Source organism: Phasianus colchicus, chromosome 3 (genome assembly GCF_987193195.1).
Source record: "Phasianus colchicus chromosome 3, bPhaCol1.hap1.1, whole genome shotgun sequence".
Taxonomy (NCBI): domain Eukaryota; kingdom Metazoa; phylum Chordata; class Aves; order Galliformes; family Phasianidae; genus Phasianus; species Phasianus colchicus.
This window is the reverse complement of record NC_143438.1, coordinates 94,719,389-94,735,675: the sequence shown is the minus strand read 5'-3', so window position 1 is coordinate 94,735,675 and position 16,287 is coordinate 94,719,389. Positions and strand designations below refer to the sequence as shown.

The following is a 16,287-nucleotide window of genomic DNA, read 5'->3' as shown; positions in this document are numbered from 1 at the left end:
TCGGAGCGATGGCGTTTATTAATATATTAGTGGAGTCTTTCTTTCTTTTTGGTTAAACTTTTTTAGGCACTGCTTTGGAAGAAGGCTATCGAGTTTAAAAAGGGCAAAGGGGGAAGCGGGCCGGCGACGGGCCGGCGGCACGGCATCACGGCATCACGGCATGGCGGCATCACGCCGCGCTCAGCACCGCCACGCCGGGCACCGCCGCCCGCCCCAGGGCCAGCGCCAGCGCGGCCGCCTCCACGGCACCGTGTGGGGCCGTGGCGTATCTGCGCCCGAAGCTGGAGGACGAGTAGGAGGAAGACGAGAAGGTCATGGAGAAGCTGGAGCCGGTGGCGTCGAAGCTGCCGCGCCGCGAACCCGAGCGCGATCCGGTGCGGGAGCTGGAGCGCGATCCGGCGGCGGAGCCGGCGCCGCTGACGTTGTAGGGGCTGTAGTAGCCCTTGGAGGAGCGGGACGAGGCCTCGAGCAGCCGCAGGCCGGTGCCGTCCTCGATCATGCTGCGCTCCATGGCGTCCTTGTAGGAGATCTTCAGCTTGGTCTTGGGGCATGTGAGGTACTTGGAGTAGGTGCCGACGTCACGCAGCTTCTGCGCCGTGCGCGCGTCGATGGTGCCCTTCTGCAGCGCCTCGTCCAGGGAGACGCGGCCGGCGGCGTCGGGCTCGATCAGCCCCCCAGTCAGGTACTGCACCTCCAGGAAGCGCTGCCCGGCCTCGTAGTACAACCAGCCCTTCTTCAGCGCCTGCGCCGCCGACATCTTGGTCTTGGTGCGCGGGTCCTCGAAGCCGGAGAAGGCTTTCTGTGCCAGGTTGATGCGGTCCACCATGATCCTGTCCACCAGCCCCTTGCTCACCGCGTCGGCCACCGAGAAGCGCTCGCCCGTGCTGGGGTCGATGATGCCGCCGGTGCAGGCCTGCGCCTCCAGCAGCCGCTGCCCCGTGATGTTGTCCACCAGGTTGCGGCGCATGGCCTCGGTGATGGACACCTTCTCCAGCGTGTCGGTGTCCAGGATGCCGGCTACCGGCCCCGTCTCCTCGCTGGGGTCGGTCCACACGGCGCCTGGCAGCCTCGGCGGAGCCGGGCTGGCGGAGTAGGAGGAGGAGGAGGAGCCCACGGAGGACGAGCGCGAGCGGAAGCCGCTCATGTTGCCGGAGAGCATGTCGGCGAACTCGGTGATGGAGAGCGTGCCGGAGCGGTACTGGTCCAGCGCCGACTGGTCGATCAGACCACGGGAGATGGCATCGTCGATGTCGTACTGGCGGCCCGAGCGCCGGTCGATGATCATGGATTTGACCACGCCGTCCGAGGACGAGGTGGTGATCTCCTCCCACTCGCACTCCTGCTCCGACAGCTCCAGGTAGGTCTGGTGGTCGATGAGGCCCTTGCGGTACGCCTCGTACACCGACATCTCCTTGCCCGTCTCCGGGTCGACGATGACCACGCGGCGCTTCCGGACCGAGGATTTGGACGAGGTCTTCCTCTCGCGCTTCTTCTCCTTCAGCGGCAGCAGGCGCAGCCCCGTCTCGGGGTCGGTGACGCAGCGCTCCATCAGTTGCAGGTAGGTGAGGTTCTCCTCCGTGTTGGGGTCAAAGAAGCCCTTGGTGTCGTCGCTGGGGTCGGACAGGATCTCGTTCATCTCCTCGTCAAACAGCCCGCGCTTGTAGGCCACCTCGACGGGCAGGCGGTGGCTCTCCTCGGGGTCGATGATGCCGCCGGTGGCGATCTGGGCCTCCAGCAGGCGGATGCCGTGGTCCTTCAGGATCAGCCCCTTCTTCATGGCCTGGAAGAGGGAGATGAGCTTCCCGGTGTAGGGGTCCTTGTACCCGGTGACGGCACGCTCGGCCGACAGCAGCTTGTCCTTGAATTCGGGCCCCACGATGCCCATGCGCACGGCCTCCTCCACCGTCAGCTTCAGCCCTTTGATGGGGTCGATGACGTACCCCGTGGCCGCCTGCGCCTCCAGGAGCTCGAAGGCGGTGCCGGGCCGGATGATGCCCTTCTTCATGGCCTGGTAGACGGAGAGCCGCTCCTTGGTGGAGTCCACGAAGACGCCGGCGATGCAGCTGGTGCCCTCCAGGAACTTCTTCAGGTTCTTGGAGACCTCCTCGATGGACGTCAGCCCCTCCTGCAGCCGCTGCGCCGTGGCCTCATCCATCACCTGCGACAGGACCAGCTCCTCCACGGTGATCTGCTTGCGCAGCCCACGGAAGGTGATCTGGCGTGCGTCGCCCAGCGGCAGCAGCAGCAGCCCGCTGCCCTCGTCCTTGCGGCAGCGCCGCAGCAGCTGCGTGTAGCTCAGCTTCTCGTCGGTGGACGGGTCCACGAAGCTGCGCACCTCGCTGGGCTCGGACAGCATGTCGTACGTCTCCTTGTTGATGAAGCCGCGGTGGCAGGCCACCTCCAGGGGCAGGTGGAAGCCGAGGTGCGGGTCGATGATGCCGCCGGTGGCCAGCTGGGCGTCCAGGAGCTTGAGGGCCTCCTCGCTCGGCACCAGGTCCTTCTTCATGGCCTGGAAGATGGAGATCTTCTGCTCGCTGTAGGGGTCCCGGTATCCGGTGACGGCCCTCTCGGCCGACAGCAGGCGGTCGTGGATCTCGGGTCCCACCACGCCTTTGCGGACAGCCTCGTCCACCGTCAGCATCTCGTTCTTGATGGGGTCTATCAGGAAGCCGGTGGCCGCCTGGGCCTCCAGCAGGGAGCGGGCCACCTCGGCGTTGATCAGCCCCTTCTTCAGCGCCTGGTAGATGCTCAATGTCTGCTTGGAGGAGGGCACGTAGATGCCGGCGACGCAGCCTGAGCCGTAGAGGCACCTGCGAACAGCCTCGTCCTCCAGCAGCTGGCGGAAGGTCCTGGAGCCGTCCTTCAGCAGCCGGTAGATGTCCTGCGAGATCACCTTGGCCTCAAAGAGGTCCTCAGCCGTGATGCGGCGCCGGCCGTAGTCATAAGATGTGAGGTTCTGCTGCCGGATGATCTCGGTGCGCTCGATGATCTCGATGATGATGATGATCATGCGCTCCTTGGAGACACGGCCCGTCTGGAACTCCTCCATCAGCTGCCGCCGCTGCTCCTCGGGAAGCAGATCCGAGTGCATGATCTCCCACAGCGACATGGAGGAGCCGGCCCGGCTGCCCACGGGGATGTCAACCTGCGTCTCCTCGAACACCTTCCGCGTCTCCTCCTCCGTGTACACCCGCGTCGTCTCCACTACCGTCGGCTTCTCAGGCTCCCGCAGCGGCAGCAGGAGCAGCCCCGTTTCGGGGTCCTCGACGCAGCGCTCCTTCAGCTGCAGGTAGGTGAGGTTCTCCTGCGTGTTGGGGTCAAAGAAGCCCTTGGTGTCATCGCTGGGGTCGGACAGGACGCGGTTCATCTCCTCGTCGAACAGCCCGCGCTTGTAGGCCACCTCGACGGGCAGGCGGTGGCTGTGCACCGGGTCAATGATGCCGCCGGTGGCGATCTGGGCCTCCAGCAGGCGGATGCCGTGCTCCTTGACGATCAGCCCCTTCTTCATGGCCTCGAAGAGCGAGATGGTGTTCCCCGAGTAGGGGTCCTTGTACCCGGTGACGGCTTTCTCGGCCGACAGCAGCTTCTCATGCAGCTCGGGTCCCACCACGCCAGCCTTCACTGCCTCATTGACGTACAGCTTGCGGTTCCTCACCGGGTCGATCAGGAAGCCGGTGGCCGCCTGCGCCTCCAGGAGGACCACGGCGGTGCTGGCCCGCAGCAGGTTCCTTTTCATGGCCTCGTAGATGTTCAGCTTCTCCTTGGTGGCCTCCACGTAGACGCCAGCGATGCAGTCGCTGCCGTGCAGGAACCGCCTCACCGCCTCCGTCTCGGCCAGTTCCTTCACCGTTGTGCTGCCGTCCTTCAGCTGCTGGTACTGTGCCTCGCTGAGGATGCGCGACTCCAGCAGCTCACTGGCCGGCACCGGCGCCCGCAGCCCCGTGAAGCTCAGCTTCTCCTGCTTCCTGCTCTCCGTCTCCTCGATTATGGTGATGACGATCTTGATGATCTTCTCCACGGTCACTTTGCCCGTCTTGTACTGCCTCAGCAGCTCCCGCCGCTGCTCCTCGCTGAAGTACTCCGAGTGGATCAGCTCCCACACGCTCACCGTGCGGCCACGCAGGCTGCCGGCCGGCACCTCCACCGTGGCTTTGCCAAAGCTCTCCTCGGCCTGAGCATCCGTGTAGATCTCCTCCTGCTGCGCCTGGATGGCGGCGTCCGACAGCGGCAGCAGGAGGAATCCCGTCCGCTCGTCCCGGCGGCAGCTCTGCTGCAGCTGCGCATAGCTGACGTTCTGCTGGCTGCTGGGGCAGTAGAAGGCTCGCAGCTCCTCCAGAGCCTCCTTCATCTCGGCGTCCAAGCAGCCGCGCCGGTAGGCGACATCAAGCGGCAGGCGGTGGCTGTGCGCCGGGTCGATGATGCCGCCAGTGCAGAGCTGCACGTCCAACAGCCGCACGCCGGCATCGGTGGGGACCAAGCCCTTCTTCAGCGCCTGGAAGAGGGCGACGGTCTGCCCGGTGTAGGGGTCCTTGTAGCCGCTCACCGCCTTCTCCGCCGACAGCAGCCGCTCGTGGACCTCCGGCCCCACCACCTCGGCCTTCACCGCCTCGTCCACGGTGTACAGCCGGCCGCTTGTTGGCTCCACGATGAAGCCGGCGGCCGCCTGCGCCTCCAGCAGAGCCAGAGCCACCTCCGGCTTCAGCAGGTTCTTCCTCTGGGCTTCGTAGAAGCTCAGCCTTTCCCCAGTGGACTCCACCAGGACCCCGGCGATGGCATCCGTGCCCCTCAGGTAGCGCCGCACCGCGTCGGTCTGGGCCACGTCGGCCACGGTGGCCTTGCCCTGCCGCAGCCGGTTGTACACGTCCTTGTCGATGATGCGGCTCTCCAGCAGCTCTGCGGCGGGCACCGGGGCACGCAGCCCCTCGAAGAGCATTTGCCTCTTCTTCTCACCCTCCTCCACCACCGTGATGACGATCTTGATGATCTTCTCCACCGTCACCTTGCCGCCGCGGTACTGCTGGATCAGCTCCCTCCTCTGGTCTTCCGTGAAGTACTCCGAGTTGATGATCTCCCAGATGCTCACTGTCTTCCCTTGGAACTTGCCGAACGGGGCGCTCACCGTGGCCTTCTTGAAGACATCCTTGGCCTCCTGGTCGCTATAAAGCAGCTCCTTGCCCGCCTGGCTGCTGAGCGGCAGCAGGAGCAGCCCCGTTTCGGGGTCGGTGACGCAGCGCTCCATCAGCTGCAGGTAGGTGAGGTTCTCCTGTGTGTTGGGGTCCAGGAAGCCCTTGGTGTCATCGCTGGGGTCGGACAGGACGCGATTCATCTCCTCGTCAAACAGCCCACGCTTGTAGGCTGCCTCCACGGGGATGCGGTGGCTGTGCACGGGGTCGATGATGCCGCCGGTGGCGATCTGGGCCTCCAGCAGGCGGATGCCGTGCTCCCTGACGATCAGCTCCTTCTGCATGGCCTGGAACAGCGAGATCTTGTCCCCGGTGTAGGGGTCTTTGTACCCAGTGACGGCGCGCTCGGCCGACAGCAGCTTGTTGTGCAGCTCGGGTCCCACCAGCCCGTCCCGCACCGCTTCGTTCACTGACAGCCTGGTGTTGCGCACAGGGTCCAGCATGAACCCGGTGGCCGCCTGCGCCTCCAGCAGCACCAAGGCGGTGCCGGGGCTGAGCAGCCGCTTCTTCATGGCCTCGTAGATGCTCATCTTCTGCCGGCCCGGCTCCGTCAACAAACCGGCGATGCAGCTGCGGCCCTGCAGGAATGTCCGCACATCGTCGCGCCGCGCCAGCTCCTCCACACTGACCTTCCCCTCGGCCAGCTGGCCCAGGCTGTGGCTGCTCAGGACGCCGGCGGCCGCCAACTGCTGCGCCGACACCTTCTGCCGGATGCCCTGGAAGGCGAATTCGGGCTCTCCGTTCTGCTCCAGGCCGTCCACCACATGGCGGCCGTTGGGCATCGCATGCGGCAGCGGCTGCTGCGGCGCCGCATCAGTTTGGATCATCATCTCCCGCGTGGGCGCCACGGCGCTCCGCTGCTCCTCCTGCAGCTGCTGCAGCCGCTCACGCAGCTTCCGGTTCTCCTCCTCCAGCAGCTTCTCCTGCTTCTGGCGCTGCTTCTGCAGCTGCTGCAGCTCCTCCTGCTTGCGGCGGACGCTCTCCTCCGCCTCCTCCTGCTGCCGCTTGGCTTCGTCCAGCATGGCCTTCAGCTGCTGCTTCTCCTGCTCCATCTCTTGCTGCTGCCGCTCCTGCTCGGCCTTCAGGCTCTGCGCTTTGTCCACTTCATCCTGGAAGAGCTTCTCCAGCTTCGCCTTCTCTTCCTCAATGAATTTCTCCTTCTGCAGCAGCGCGTCCTTCTCATGCAGGAAGGACTCCTGCAGGGACTGCGTCTCCTGGCGGAGCTGCGCCTGCTGGGCCACCTCCATCTGCGGAGAGAGGGGAGAGCAGTCAGAAGGAGCACGGGTGGCGGGTGTGGGAGGGGGGTGGGACTGAGGGGTGAGGGTGTGAGTGGGGATGTGAGTGGGGGGTGAGGGTGGGGGATGCAGATGAAGGGTGTGGATGGGGGTGAGGATGGAGAGTAAGGGTGGGGGGCGAAGGGTAGGGTTGTGGATGCGGGGTGCGGGTCGGGAATGTGGGTGGGAGATAAGGGTGTGAGCTGTGGAAGGGGGGTGAAAATATAGGGTGTGGGTGGGGGGGGCGGGTTCTACCCACTGGGGGATGAGGGCTGTGGGTTTGGGGCAGAACTGGGGGGGATTGGGAGTAGAACTGGGTTGGTTAGGGGGCAGAGCCGGGAAGGTTTGGGGGCAGAGATGGGTTAGGGATGCAGAGACGTCTGGGTAAGGGGGCAGAACTGCACTACGGGGCAGAACTGGAGGGATTAGGGGGCTGAACTGGATCAGTTAGGGGGCAAACTGGGTGGGTTAGGGGGCAGAGCCGGGTGGGCTGGGGGAGAAGAGATGGGTGGCTCGGAGGCAGAACTGGGATTGGGGGCAGAGCTGGGTAGGTCAGGGGGCAGAGCTAAGTAAGGGGGCAGAGCTGAGTTAGGGGGCAGAGCTGGGTGTGTCAGGGGGCAGAGCTGCATGGGTCGCGGATGCAGTGCATGCATTGCACGCATCGTGCAGGCAGAACACGAGGATGCGATCTCTGCGGCGGCCGTGGGGCTCCCGCTGCCGTGGGGCAGGATGCAGCCGCGCAGCACCGCCATCTCTGGGGCCCGAGGAGAGGGAGGACGACGGGAGCCCCGCAGGACGCGGCCGCCGCAGCCCCGCAGCGCAGTACCTCCTCGGCCCTCCGCTGCAGCAGCTCCGCCTCGCGCTTCAGCCCCTCCTTCTCGCGCTCGAGGTCGGCGATGGCGCCGCGCAGCTTCTCGGCGTCGCGGTCGCTCTGCTGCCGCCGCATCTCCAGCGCCTGCACCTGCGCCAGCTTCTCCTGCGTGGCCAGCTCGGTCTCGTGCAGCCGCCCGCCGATCTCCTCGGCCTGCCGCCGGAAGCGCCGCGCTTCCTCCTCAGCCGCGCTCTGCGCCGCGCTCAGCTCGGCCACGCGCAGCTTCAGCCGCTCGGCCTCGGCCGCCGCATCCAGCTGCCTCCGCCGCTCGGCCTCCAGCGTCTTCTGGAAGCCCTCCGTCTCCTCGGCCAAGCGCCGCCGCATCTCCTCGCGGTCCTCCTGCAGCCGCTTGGCGTGCTCCTGCGCCAGCTCCTTCTGCTTCTGCAGCGCCTCGGCCTCGGCCCGCAGCCGCGCCGCCTCCTGCACCGCCTGCATCTTCTCCCGCAGCACGCGCTCGGCCAGCGCGCGCTGCTGCGCCAGATCGTCCTCGGCCAGCTGCCGCAGCCGCGCCGCCTCCTGCGCCTCCACGCCGAGCCGCGCCGCCTCCTCGGCCACCTGCCGCAGCCGCTCCGCCTCCTCGGCCAGCGCCTTCCGCGCCTCCTCCTCGCCGCGCAGCGCCAGCGCCTTGTTCTCCTCCTCGGCGAGCCCCTTCAGCCGCGCCAGCTCCTCCAGCTGCACCCGCAGCCGCAGCAGCTCCTCCTCCGCCCGCGCCCGCTGCCGCGCCGCCTCCGCCGCCTCCTCCTTCAGCCGCCGCAGCTCCTCGTCCAGCACGCCCTTCTGCTGCGCGCTCTCGTCCAGCTGCAGCCGCAGCCGGCCCAGCTCCTGCTCCACCTGCGCCTTCTGCCGCAGCGTCTGCTCCGCAAACCGCTTGTGCTTCTCCATCTCGGCGTCCGCCAGCTCCTTCTGCCGCAGCGCCGCCCGCTCCGCCTGCGCCCGCCGCTCCGCCTCCCGCTCCGCCTCCACCCGCAGCGCCTCCGCCTCCGCCTGCGCCCGCGCCTGCGCCTGCGCCTCCTCCTCGGCGCGCCGCTTCTGCCGCTCCGCCTCCTCCACGCGCTGCCGCGACAGCCGCGCGTCCTCCTCGGCCCCGCCACGCGCCGCCTCCGCCTCCTCGGCCGCCCGCCGCGCGCCCTCCGCCTCCAGCCGCAGCCGCTCCAGCGCGCTCTGCTCCTGCCGCTGCATCTCCTGCAGCTCGCGCTCCTTCTCACGCACGGCCGCCAGCCGCGCCTTCTCCTCGGCCGCCACGCGCTTCTGCGCCGCCTCCCGCGCCAGCTGCACCTGCCGCTCGGCCTCGCGCTCCGCCGCCTCCTTCTGCCGCCGCGCCTCCTCCACCGTCGCCTTCAGCCGCTCCACCTCCTCCAGCGCCGCCCGCCGCTGCCGTGCCGCCTCCTCCTCGGCCGCCGCCATGGCCAGCGCCCGCTCCTCGGCCTCGCGCCGCCGGCCCTCCTCCTCGGCCGCCGCCGCCCGCTGCCGCTCGGCCTCGCGCTCGGCCCGCTCCCGGCTGCGCTGCGCCTCCTCGGCCTCGGCGCGGATGCGGCCCAGCTCCCGCTCCAGCTCGGCCTTGCCGGCGGCGGCGCGCTCGAAGCCGCCCTTCAGGGCGTGGATCTCCTCCTCCACCTGGCGCCGCTGGCGCAGCGTGTCCTCCAGCAGCGCGCGCTGCCGCTCCAGCTCGCTCTCGGACGAGCGCTTCAGCTGCGCGATGCGCTCCTCCACGTCCTGCTTGTGCTGCGCCGCCTGCTCCTCCAGCAGCCGCCGCTGGAACGCCTCGTCCTCCGCCAGCCGCCGCAGCCGCTCGTTCTCCGCCTCCTTCTCCGTCAGCGCCATCTCGGCCTCCGCCTTCAGCCGCGACGCCTCGGCCACGGCCGACAGCTTCTCCTTCAGGATGCGCTCCGCCTCGCCGCGCTGCCGCGCCGCCTCCTCCTCGGCCAGCAGCCGCTGCCGCTTCGCCTCCTCCGACTGCGCCCGCAGCCGCGCCGCCTCCTCGGCCAGCTCGCGCAGCCGCTCCGCCTCGGCCTCCAGGCGCTGCTTGGACTTCTCGCTGGAGCTGCGCGACTCCTCCTCGGCGCGCGCCTTGCTCTCCAGCAGCACCTCCACCTCGGCGCGCAGCTTGGCCAGCTCCTCCTCCAGCTCCGCGCGCCGCCGCGCCGCCTCGCTGGCCGCGTCCTTCAGCCGGCACAGCTCCTCCTCCAGCAGCAGCCGCTGCTGCTCGCCGTTCTCCAGCTGCGCCTTCAGCCGGATCAGCTCCTGCTCGGCCGACAGCCGCTGCTGCGCCGTCCCCTCGGCCAGGGCGCGCTGCTTCTCCAGCTCCTCCTCGGCCGCCTCCTTCTGCCGCAGCGCCGCGCGCTCGGCGTTGGCGCGCTTCCGGGCCTCGCGCTCCGCGTCCTCCTTCTGCCTCTCGGCCTCCTCCTGCGCCAGCGCCTTCTGCTGCGCCACCTCCTCCGCCTGCAGCCGCAGCCGCAGCGCTTCGTTGGCCTTCAGCCGCCAGCGCTCCGCTTCCCGCTCTGCCTCCTCGCGCGCCGCCTCTGCCTCCGCCTGCAGCCGCCGCCGCCGCTCCGCCTCCTCCTGCAGCTGCTCCACGGCCGTGTGCTCCTCGCGCAGCGACCGCTCCAGCCGCTCCGCCTTCTCGGCCAGCGACAGCCGCTTGCTCTGCAGCTCGGCCTCGGCGCTGCGCTGCGCCGCCTCCTCCGCCACGCGGATCTGCCGCTCCTTCTCCTCCTCCGCCTGCCGCCGCCGCCGCTCCGCCTCCTCGGCCCGCAGCCGCAGCGCCTCCAGGTCGGCCATGGCCGCCTGCTTCTCGCGCGCCGCCTCGCGCTCCGCCTCCACCTTGCGCCGCAGCTCCTCCTCGGCCTGCCGCTTCTTCTGGCTCTCGTCCTTCACCTGCCGCCGCAGCCGCTCCGCCTCCTCCTGCGCCACGCGCTTCTGCCGCTCCGCCTCCTCGGCGCGCGCCCGCAGCTCCGCCAGCTCCGCCTCGGCGCCCGCGCGCTGCCGCTCGGTGCCGTCCAGCTGCAGGCGGATCAGCCGGATCTCCTCCTCCACCCTGACGCGGCTCTGCTCCGCCTCCTCCACCAGCTTGGCCTTGCTCTCGATCTGCCGCTCCGAGCTGCGCCGCAGCTCCCGCAGCTCCTGCTCGATGTTCTGCTTCTGCTGCTCCGCGTCCGCCGCCACCGCCTCGCGCCGCGTCGCCTCCTCCCGCATGCGCCGCTGCAGCTCCTGCGCCTCCGCCTCTGCCTGCGCCTTGGCCTGCGCGTGCGCCTCCGCCCGCTGCCGCTGCGCCTCCAGCTGCGCCTCCACCTCCGCCAGCCGCCGCCGCTCCTCCTCCTTCAGCTTCTCGGCCGCTTTCTGCGGGGAGAGAGGGAGCGGGAGAACGCGGACGTCAGCGCCCGCCCCGCGGCCCCGACGAGGCGGGGGATGCGTGCGCCGCAGCGCCCACCTGCACCGCCCGCGGACGGGCACGTGGCACGCAGATGCACGGACACGCCAACCCACGGCCTCGGGGCTGGCTCAGCGGCAGCGCCGGCGCTGCACCAACTACGCCTCTGCCACCATGCACTGCGACGCAGCACCGGGAGGGATGCAGGCGATGCAGGTGGATGGCAGCGGCACCAACACCACCACTGTGCAATGCAGCACTGCTGCTGCGCCCAGCATGCACAGCACCGCCACAGAAATCAGCTGCACCACTGCTGCACCCAACATGCATGACACCACCATAGAAATGAGCTGCACCACTGCTGCGCCCAGTATGAACACCACTGTGCAATGCAGCACCGCTGCTGTGCCCAGCATGCACAGCACCACCACAGAAATGAGCAGCACCGCTGTTGCACCCAGCATGCTAAACACCACCGTGCAAAGCAGCACTGCCACTGCACCCAGCATGCACAGCACCGCCACAGAAACGAGCTGCACCACTGCTGCACCCAGCACGAACACCACTGTGCAAGGCAGCACTGCTGCTGCACCCAACATGCACGACACCACCACAGAAATGAGCTGCACCACTGCTGCACCCAACATGCATGACACCACCATGGAAATGAGCTGCACTACCGCTGCACCCAGTGGGAACACCACCGTGCAATGCAGCACTGCTGCTGCGCTCCGCATGCACAGTGCCGCCACAGAAATGAGCTGCACCACTGCTGCACCCAACATGCATGACACCACCATAGAAATGAGCTGCATCACTGCTGCACTCAGCATGCACGACACCACCATAGAAATGAGCTGCACCACTGCTGCACCCAGAGTGAACACCACTGTGCAATGTAGCACCACTGCTGTGCCCAGCATGCACAGCACCACCACAGAAATGAGCAGCACCGCTGTTGCACCCAGCATGCTAAACACCACTGTGCAAAGCAGCACTGCCACTGCACCTAGCATGCAGGCCACCAATGCAATGCAGCACCAGTGCTGTGCCCAGCATGCACACGACCACCACAGAAATGAGCTGCACCACTGCTGCACCCTGCATGGAGATTGCCACTGCGCAATGCAGCACTGCTGCTGCAGGCAGCATGCAGACCACCACCGTGCAATGCAAGCACCGCTGCTGCGCTCAGCATGCAGACCACCACCACAAAACTGAGTCGCACTGCTGCTGCACCCAGCATGCAGACCACCACCACAGGATTGAGCAGCACTGCTGCTGCACCCAGCACGCGTACCACCACCGTGCAATGCAGCACTGCTGCTGCGCTCAGCATACAGACCACCACCGTGCAAATATGCAGCAGCCCTACTGCTCCCAGCCCTATGCGGGGTCTCCTCGCCCTCCCCAGGCCCACCACACATGCAGAATCGGCGCAGGGGATGCAGCAGGGCTGCAGGGAGCACAGCAGTGTTGGGGGGGACAGCAGCGCCTTCCTTGCTGCACGTCTTTGGGGCAGAGGAGAGCGTTGTGGGGCAGACGGGTGCATGCATGGGGATGGCACGGGTGCAGTGCATGCATGGGGGGGTGGCAGGGGGTTGCACCAGCGGGGCCGTGAGTACCTGCAGAGGGGGGTCATCCCGGTCCTACCCCCTGCATGCGCCCCACACACGCGCAGCCCCCCACGGCAAAGCAGCAGCAAAGCGGCATCCGAGCGGTGGCATCGCAGCGCCTGCACTGCAGGGATGGACATCAGCTGGGAAGTGTGTGCTGCAACTGTCCTGCTGTGCTCAGAGCTGCACTGCACCCAGAGCTGCATTGCACCTGGTACTGTGCTGCACTCAGAGCTGTGCTGTGCCTGGAGTGGTATTGCATCCAGTGCTGCATTGCATCCGGAGCTGCGCTGCACTTGGAAATGTGTTGCACCTGGAGCTGCATTTCATCCAGTGCTGCACTGCACCCGGACTGTGCTGTGCCCGGAGCTGTGCTGCACCTGGAGCTGAGCTGCACCCAGAACTGCAATGCACCTGGAGCTGAGCTGCACTCAGAGCTGTGCTGCACCCGGAGCTGTGCTGTGCTCGGAGCTGTGCTGCACCTGGAGCTGTGCTGCACTCAGAGCTGAGCTGCACCTGGAACTGTGCTGTGCTCTCAGCTGTGCTGCACCCAGAGCTGAGCTGCAACCAGAGCTGCGCTGCAACTGGTGTTGCACTGCACCCAGAGATGCGCTGTGCCCAGAGCTGCACTGCATGCGGAGCTGTGCTGCACCCAGGGCTGTGCTGCAACTGGAACTGTGCAGCACGTGAAGCCGCAGCGCGCTCAGAGCAACATTAGCGCAGCCAGCAGCGTTAGCGGCACTGCAGTCCTGGAGCTGCAGTTGCAGTGTGGGGGGGAGGAGGGAACGAAACGCCTCTGCAGCCGCGCGCCGCATGCGCAGTACCTCCTCGTGCTCCATGCGCCGCAGCGTCTCCGTGATGAACTTGATGTACTGACTGCTGAGCGTCGTCAGCTCGCTGTACCGCGTGCGCAGCTCCACGTACTGCAAGGCATGCAGCGCCGTCAGCACAGGGCTGCATCAACTGCACCCACAGCACCGCAGGCCTGCGGGCCCTGCACCTGTGGCACTGCGGAGCAGCATCCTCTGCAGCCACAGCATTGAGGGGCTGCATCCCCAGCACTGTAGTGCTGCGCTCCCTGCACCACACCACTGCATTCCCTGCACCCCCCCTTCCCCCCCAGCCCTGCGGTTCTGCATTCCCTGCACTCCCGGCACTGCATTCCATGCACTCCCAGCCCCGCATTCCACACACCTCCAGCCCTGCATTCCTTGCACCCCCAGCCCTGTATTCCTTGCACCCCCAGCCCTGCATTGCTGCATTCTCTGCATCCCTAACCCTGTATTCCCTTCACCCCCCCAGCCCTGCAGTGCTGCATTCCCTGCATCCCTAGCCCTGCAGTGCTGCATTCCCTGCACCCCCAGCACTACATTCCTGGCACCTGCAGCCCTGCAGTGTTGCCCTCTCTGCACCCCCAGCACTGCACAGCTTCATTCCCCACACCCCCAGCTCTGCATTTCCTGCACCCCCAGCCCAGCATTGCTGCATTGCCTGCAGCCCCACCTCCTGGATGACGCTGTCTGATGCTGACTGCACTTTGGCCTTCTTGGCAGGCGACGCCTGTGGCTCCAGCTGCGCTGTGAAGGTGATGAGCTGCAGCTCGTAGTCCTGTGGGGAAGGGGAGGTGAAGGGGGGCTGCACCCACAGCGCTGCAACTCACAGTGCTGCAACCCGCAGTACTGCAACCCACAGCACTTGTGACCCACAGCACTGCAACACACAGCACTGCAACCCACAGCACCATGATCCACATGCTGCAACCCACAGTGCTGCAACCCACAGTACTGCAACCCACAGTACTGCAACCCACAGCACCGCGACCCACAGCACTGCAACCCACAGCGCCATGATGAACAGTGACCCACAGTGACCCACAGAGACCAAAAGTGACCCATAGAAACCAATAGTGACCAATAGTGATCCACGGTGACCCACTGCACTGCGACCCACAGTGACCCACAGCGACCCATAGAGACCCACAGTGACCCACAGCCACCTCTAGTGACCCACAGTGAATCATACAGATCCACAGTAACCCAGTCACCCCACAGTGACCCATAGCAATCCATAGTGACCCACAGCAACCCACAGTGATCCGTAGAGACCCATAGCAACCCGTAGTGACCCACAGCAACCTGTAGTGACCCACTGTGACCCACAGCAACCCACAGTGACCGATAGCAACTCACAGCCACTCAGACCCACAGTGATCCGCAGTGAATCATACAGACCCACAGCAACCCACTGACCCACAGAGACCCACAGCGATCCATAGGGACCCAGAGTGACCCACAGTGACCCACAGAGACCAACAGTGACCCACAGCGACCAGTAATGACTCACAGTGACCCCCACACAGTGACCTATACTGACCCATATCTACATATATAGTGACCCACAGCACCAGGACCCACAGCGACCCACAGCAACCCATAGTGACCAACAGTGACCCACAGTGACCCACAGCAACCCATAGTGACCAACAGTGACCCACAGTGACCCACAGCAACCCATAGTGACCAACAGTGACCAACAGTGACCCACAGGAACCCATAGTGACCAACAGTGACCCACAGGAACCCATAGTGACCCACACTGACCCACAGGAACCCACACTGACCCACGGCAACCCACAGGAACCCACAGGGACCCACAGGGACCCACAGCAGTGCAACCCAGAGCCCCGCGGCGCAGGGCTGCAGCACACCTTGATGGCGTCGATGTACTGCTTGGCGTAGCGCTGGCACTCCTCCACCTTCTCCTTCTGCTGTTCACATTCCTCCAGCAGCTTCTGCAGGGAGAGGGGCTGCGGCTGAGCTGCACGGCAGCGGCAACGGGGACGAGCCCTGCACGCACTGCAGCTCTGCGCTGCAACCGCTGCAGCGGTGTGTGACACGCGCTGCAGCTCTGCGCTGCAACTACTGCAGATTGACACGCGGTGCAGCTCTGCTCTGCATGCACTGCAGCTCTGCACTGCAGCCACTGCAGCGGTGTGTGACATGCGACGCAGTTCTGCACTGCGTGCACTGCAGCTCTGCACTTCTACCACTGCAGCAGTGTGTGACACGTGCTGCAGCTCTGCACTGCAACTACTGCAGCTTGGCAACTGGTGCAGCTCTGCACTGCATGCACTGCAGCTCTGCACTACAACCACCAATGCTGTGCACAGTGTGCTCTGTGGTCATGCGCCACAAGCAGTGGGGCTGCACGCTGCATGCACTGCACACTGCACAATGAATGGGCCATGCACACCAATGTTGTGCACAATTTGCTCTGTGGTCATGCACCACAAGCAGTGGGGCTGCACGCACTGCAGTTCTGCACAACCAATGGGCCATGCACGTGAGCTCTGCATTGCAACCACAAGTGCTGTGCACAATTTGCTCTGTGGTCATGCACCACTAGCAGTGGGGCTGCACGCTGCAGCTCTGCAGAATGAATGGGCCATGCACTGCAACTCTGCTTTGCAACCACTAATGCTGTGCAGAATGCGATCTGTGGTTGCACAACACAAGCAGTGGGGCTGCATGCTGCACGCTGCACGCACTGCAGCTCTGCACAATGAATGGGCCATGCACTGCAGCTCTGCTTTGCAACCACCAGTGCTGTGCTCTGTGGTTGTGCACCACAAGCAGTGGGGCTGCACGCTGCATGCACTGCAGCTCTGCACAATGAATGGGCCACGCACACCAATGTTGTGCACAATTTGCTCTGTGGTCATGCACCACAAGCAGTGGGGCTGCACGCACTGCAGTTCTGCACAACGAATGGGCCATGCACAGCAGCTCTGCATTGCAACCACCAATGCTGTGCAGAATGCGCTCTGCGGTTGCGCACTACAAGTAGTGGGGCTGCATGCTGCACCCACTGCACGCTGCATGCACTGCAGCTCTGCACAAGGAATGGACCATGCACAGCAATGTTGTGCACAATTTGCTCTGTGGTCATGCACCACAAGCAGTGGGGCTGCACACTG

General features: G+C 66.0%; 1 protein-coding gene across 19 annotated transcripts in view; it reads right to left on the bottom strand.

Annotated features, from left to right (window-relative positions):
- PLEC (plectin) overlaps nt 1-16,287 on the bottom strand; it is a 160,680-nt gene continuing 144,393 nt past the window's right edge. For all 19 annotated transcript variants that reach the window (XM_090138184.1, XM_090138185.1, XM_090138186.1 and 16 more), the window contains 5 exons: nt 15,019-15,102; nt 13,815-13,919; nt 13,136-13,234; nt 7,284-10,664; nt 1-6,430 (listed from right to left, as the gene is read on the bottom strand). In XM_090138184.1, coding sequence (XP_089994310.1) covers nt 170-6,430; nt 7,284-10,664; nt 13,136-13,234; nt 13,815-13,919; nt 15,019-15,102 — 9,930 coding nt within the window. In that variant the 3' untranslated portion in view covers nt 1-169. The remainder of the gene's footprint in view (nt 6,431-7,283; nt 10,665-13,135; nt 13,235-13,814; nt 13,920-15,018; nt 15,103-16,287) is intronic.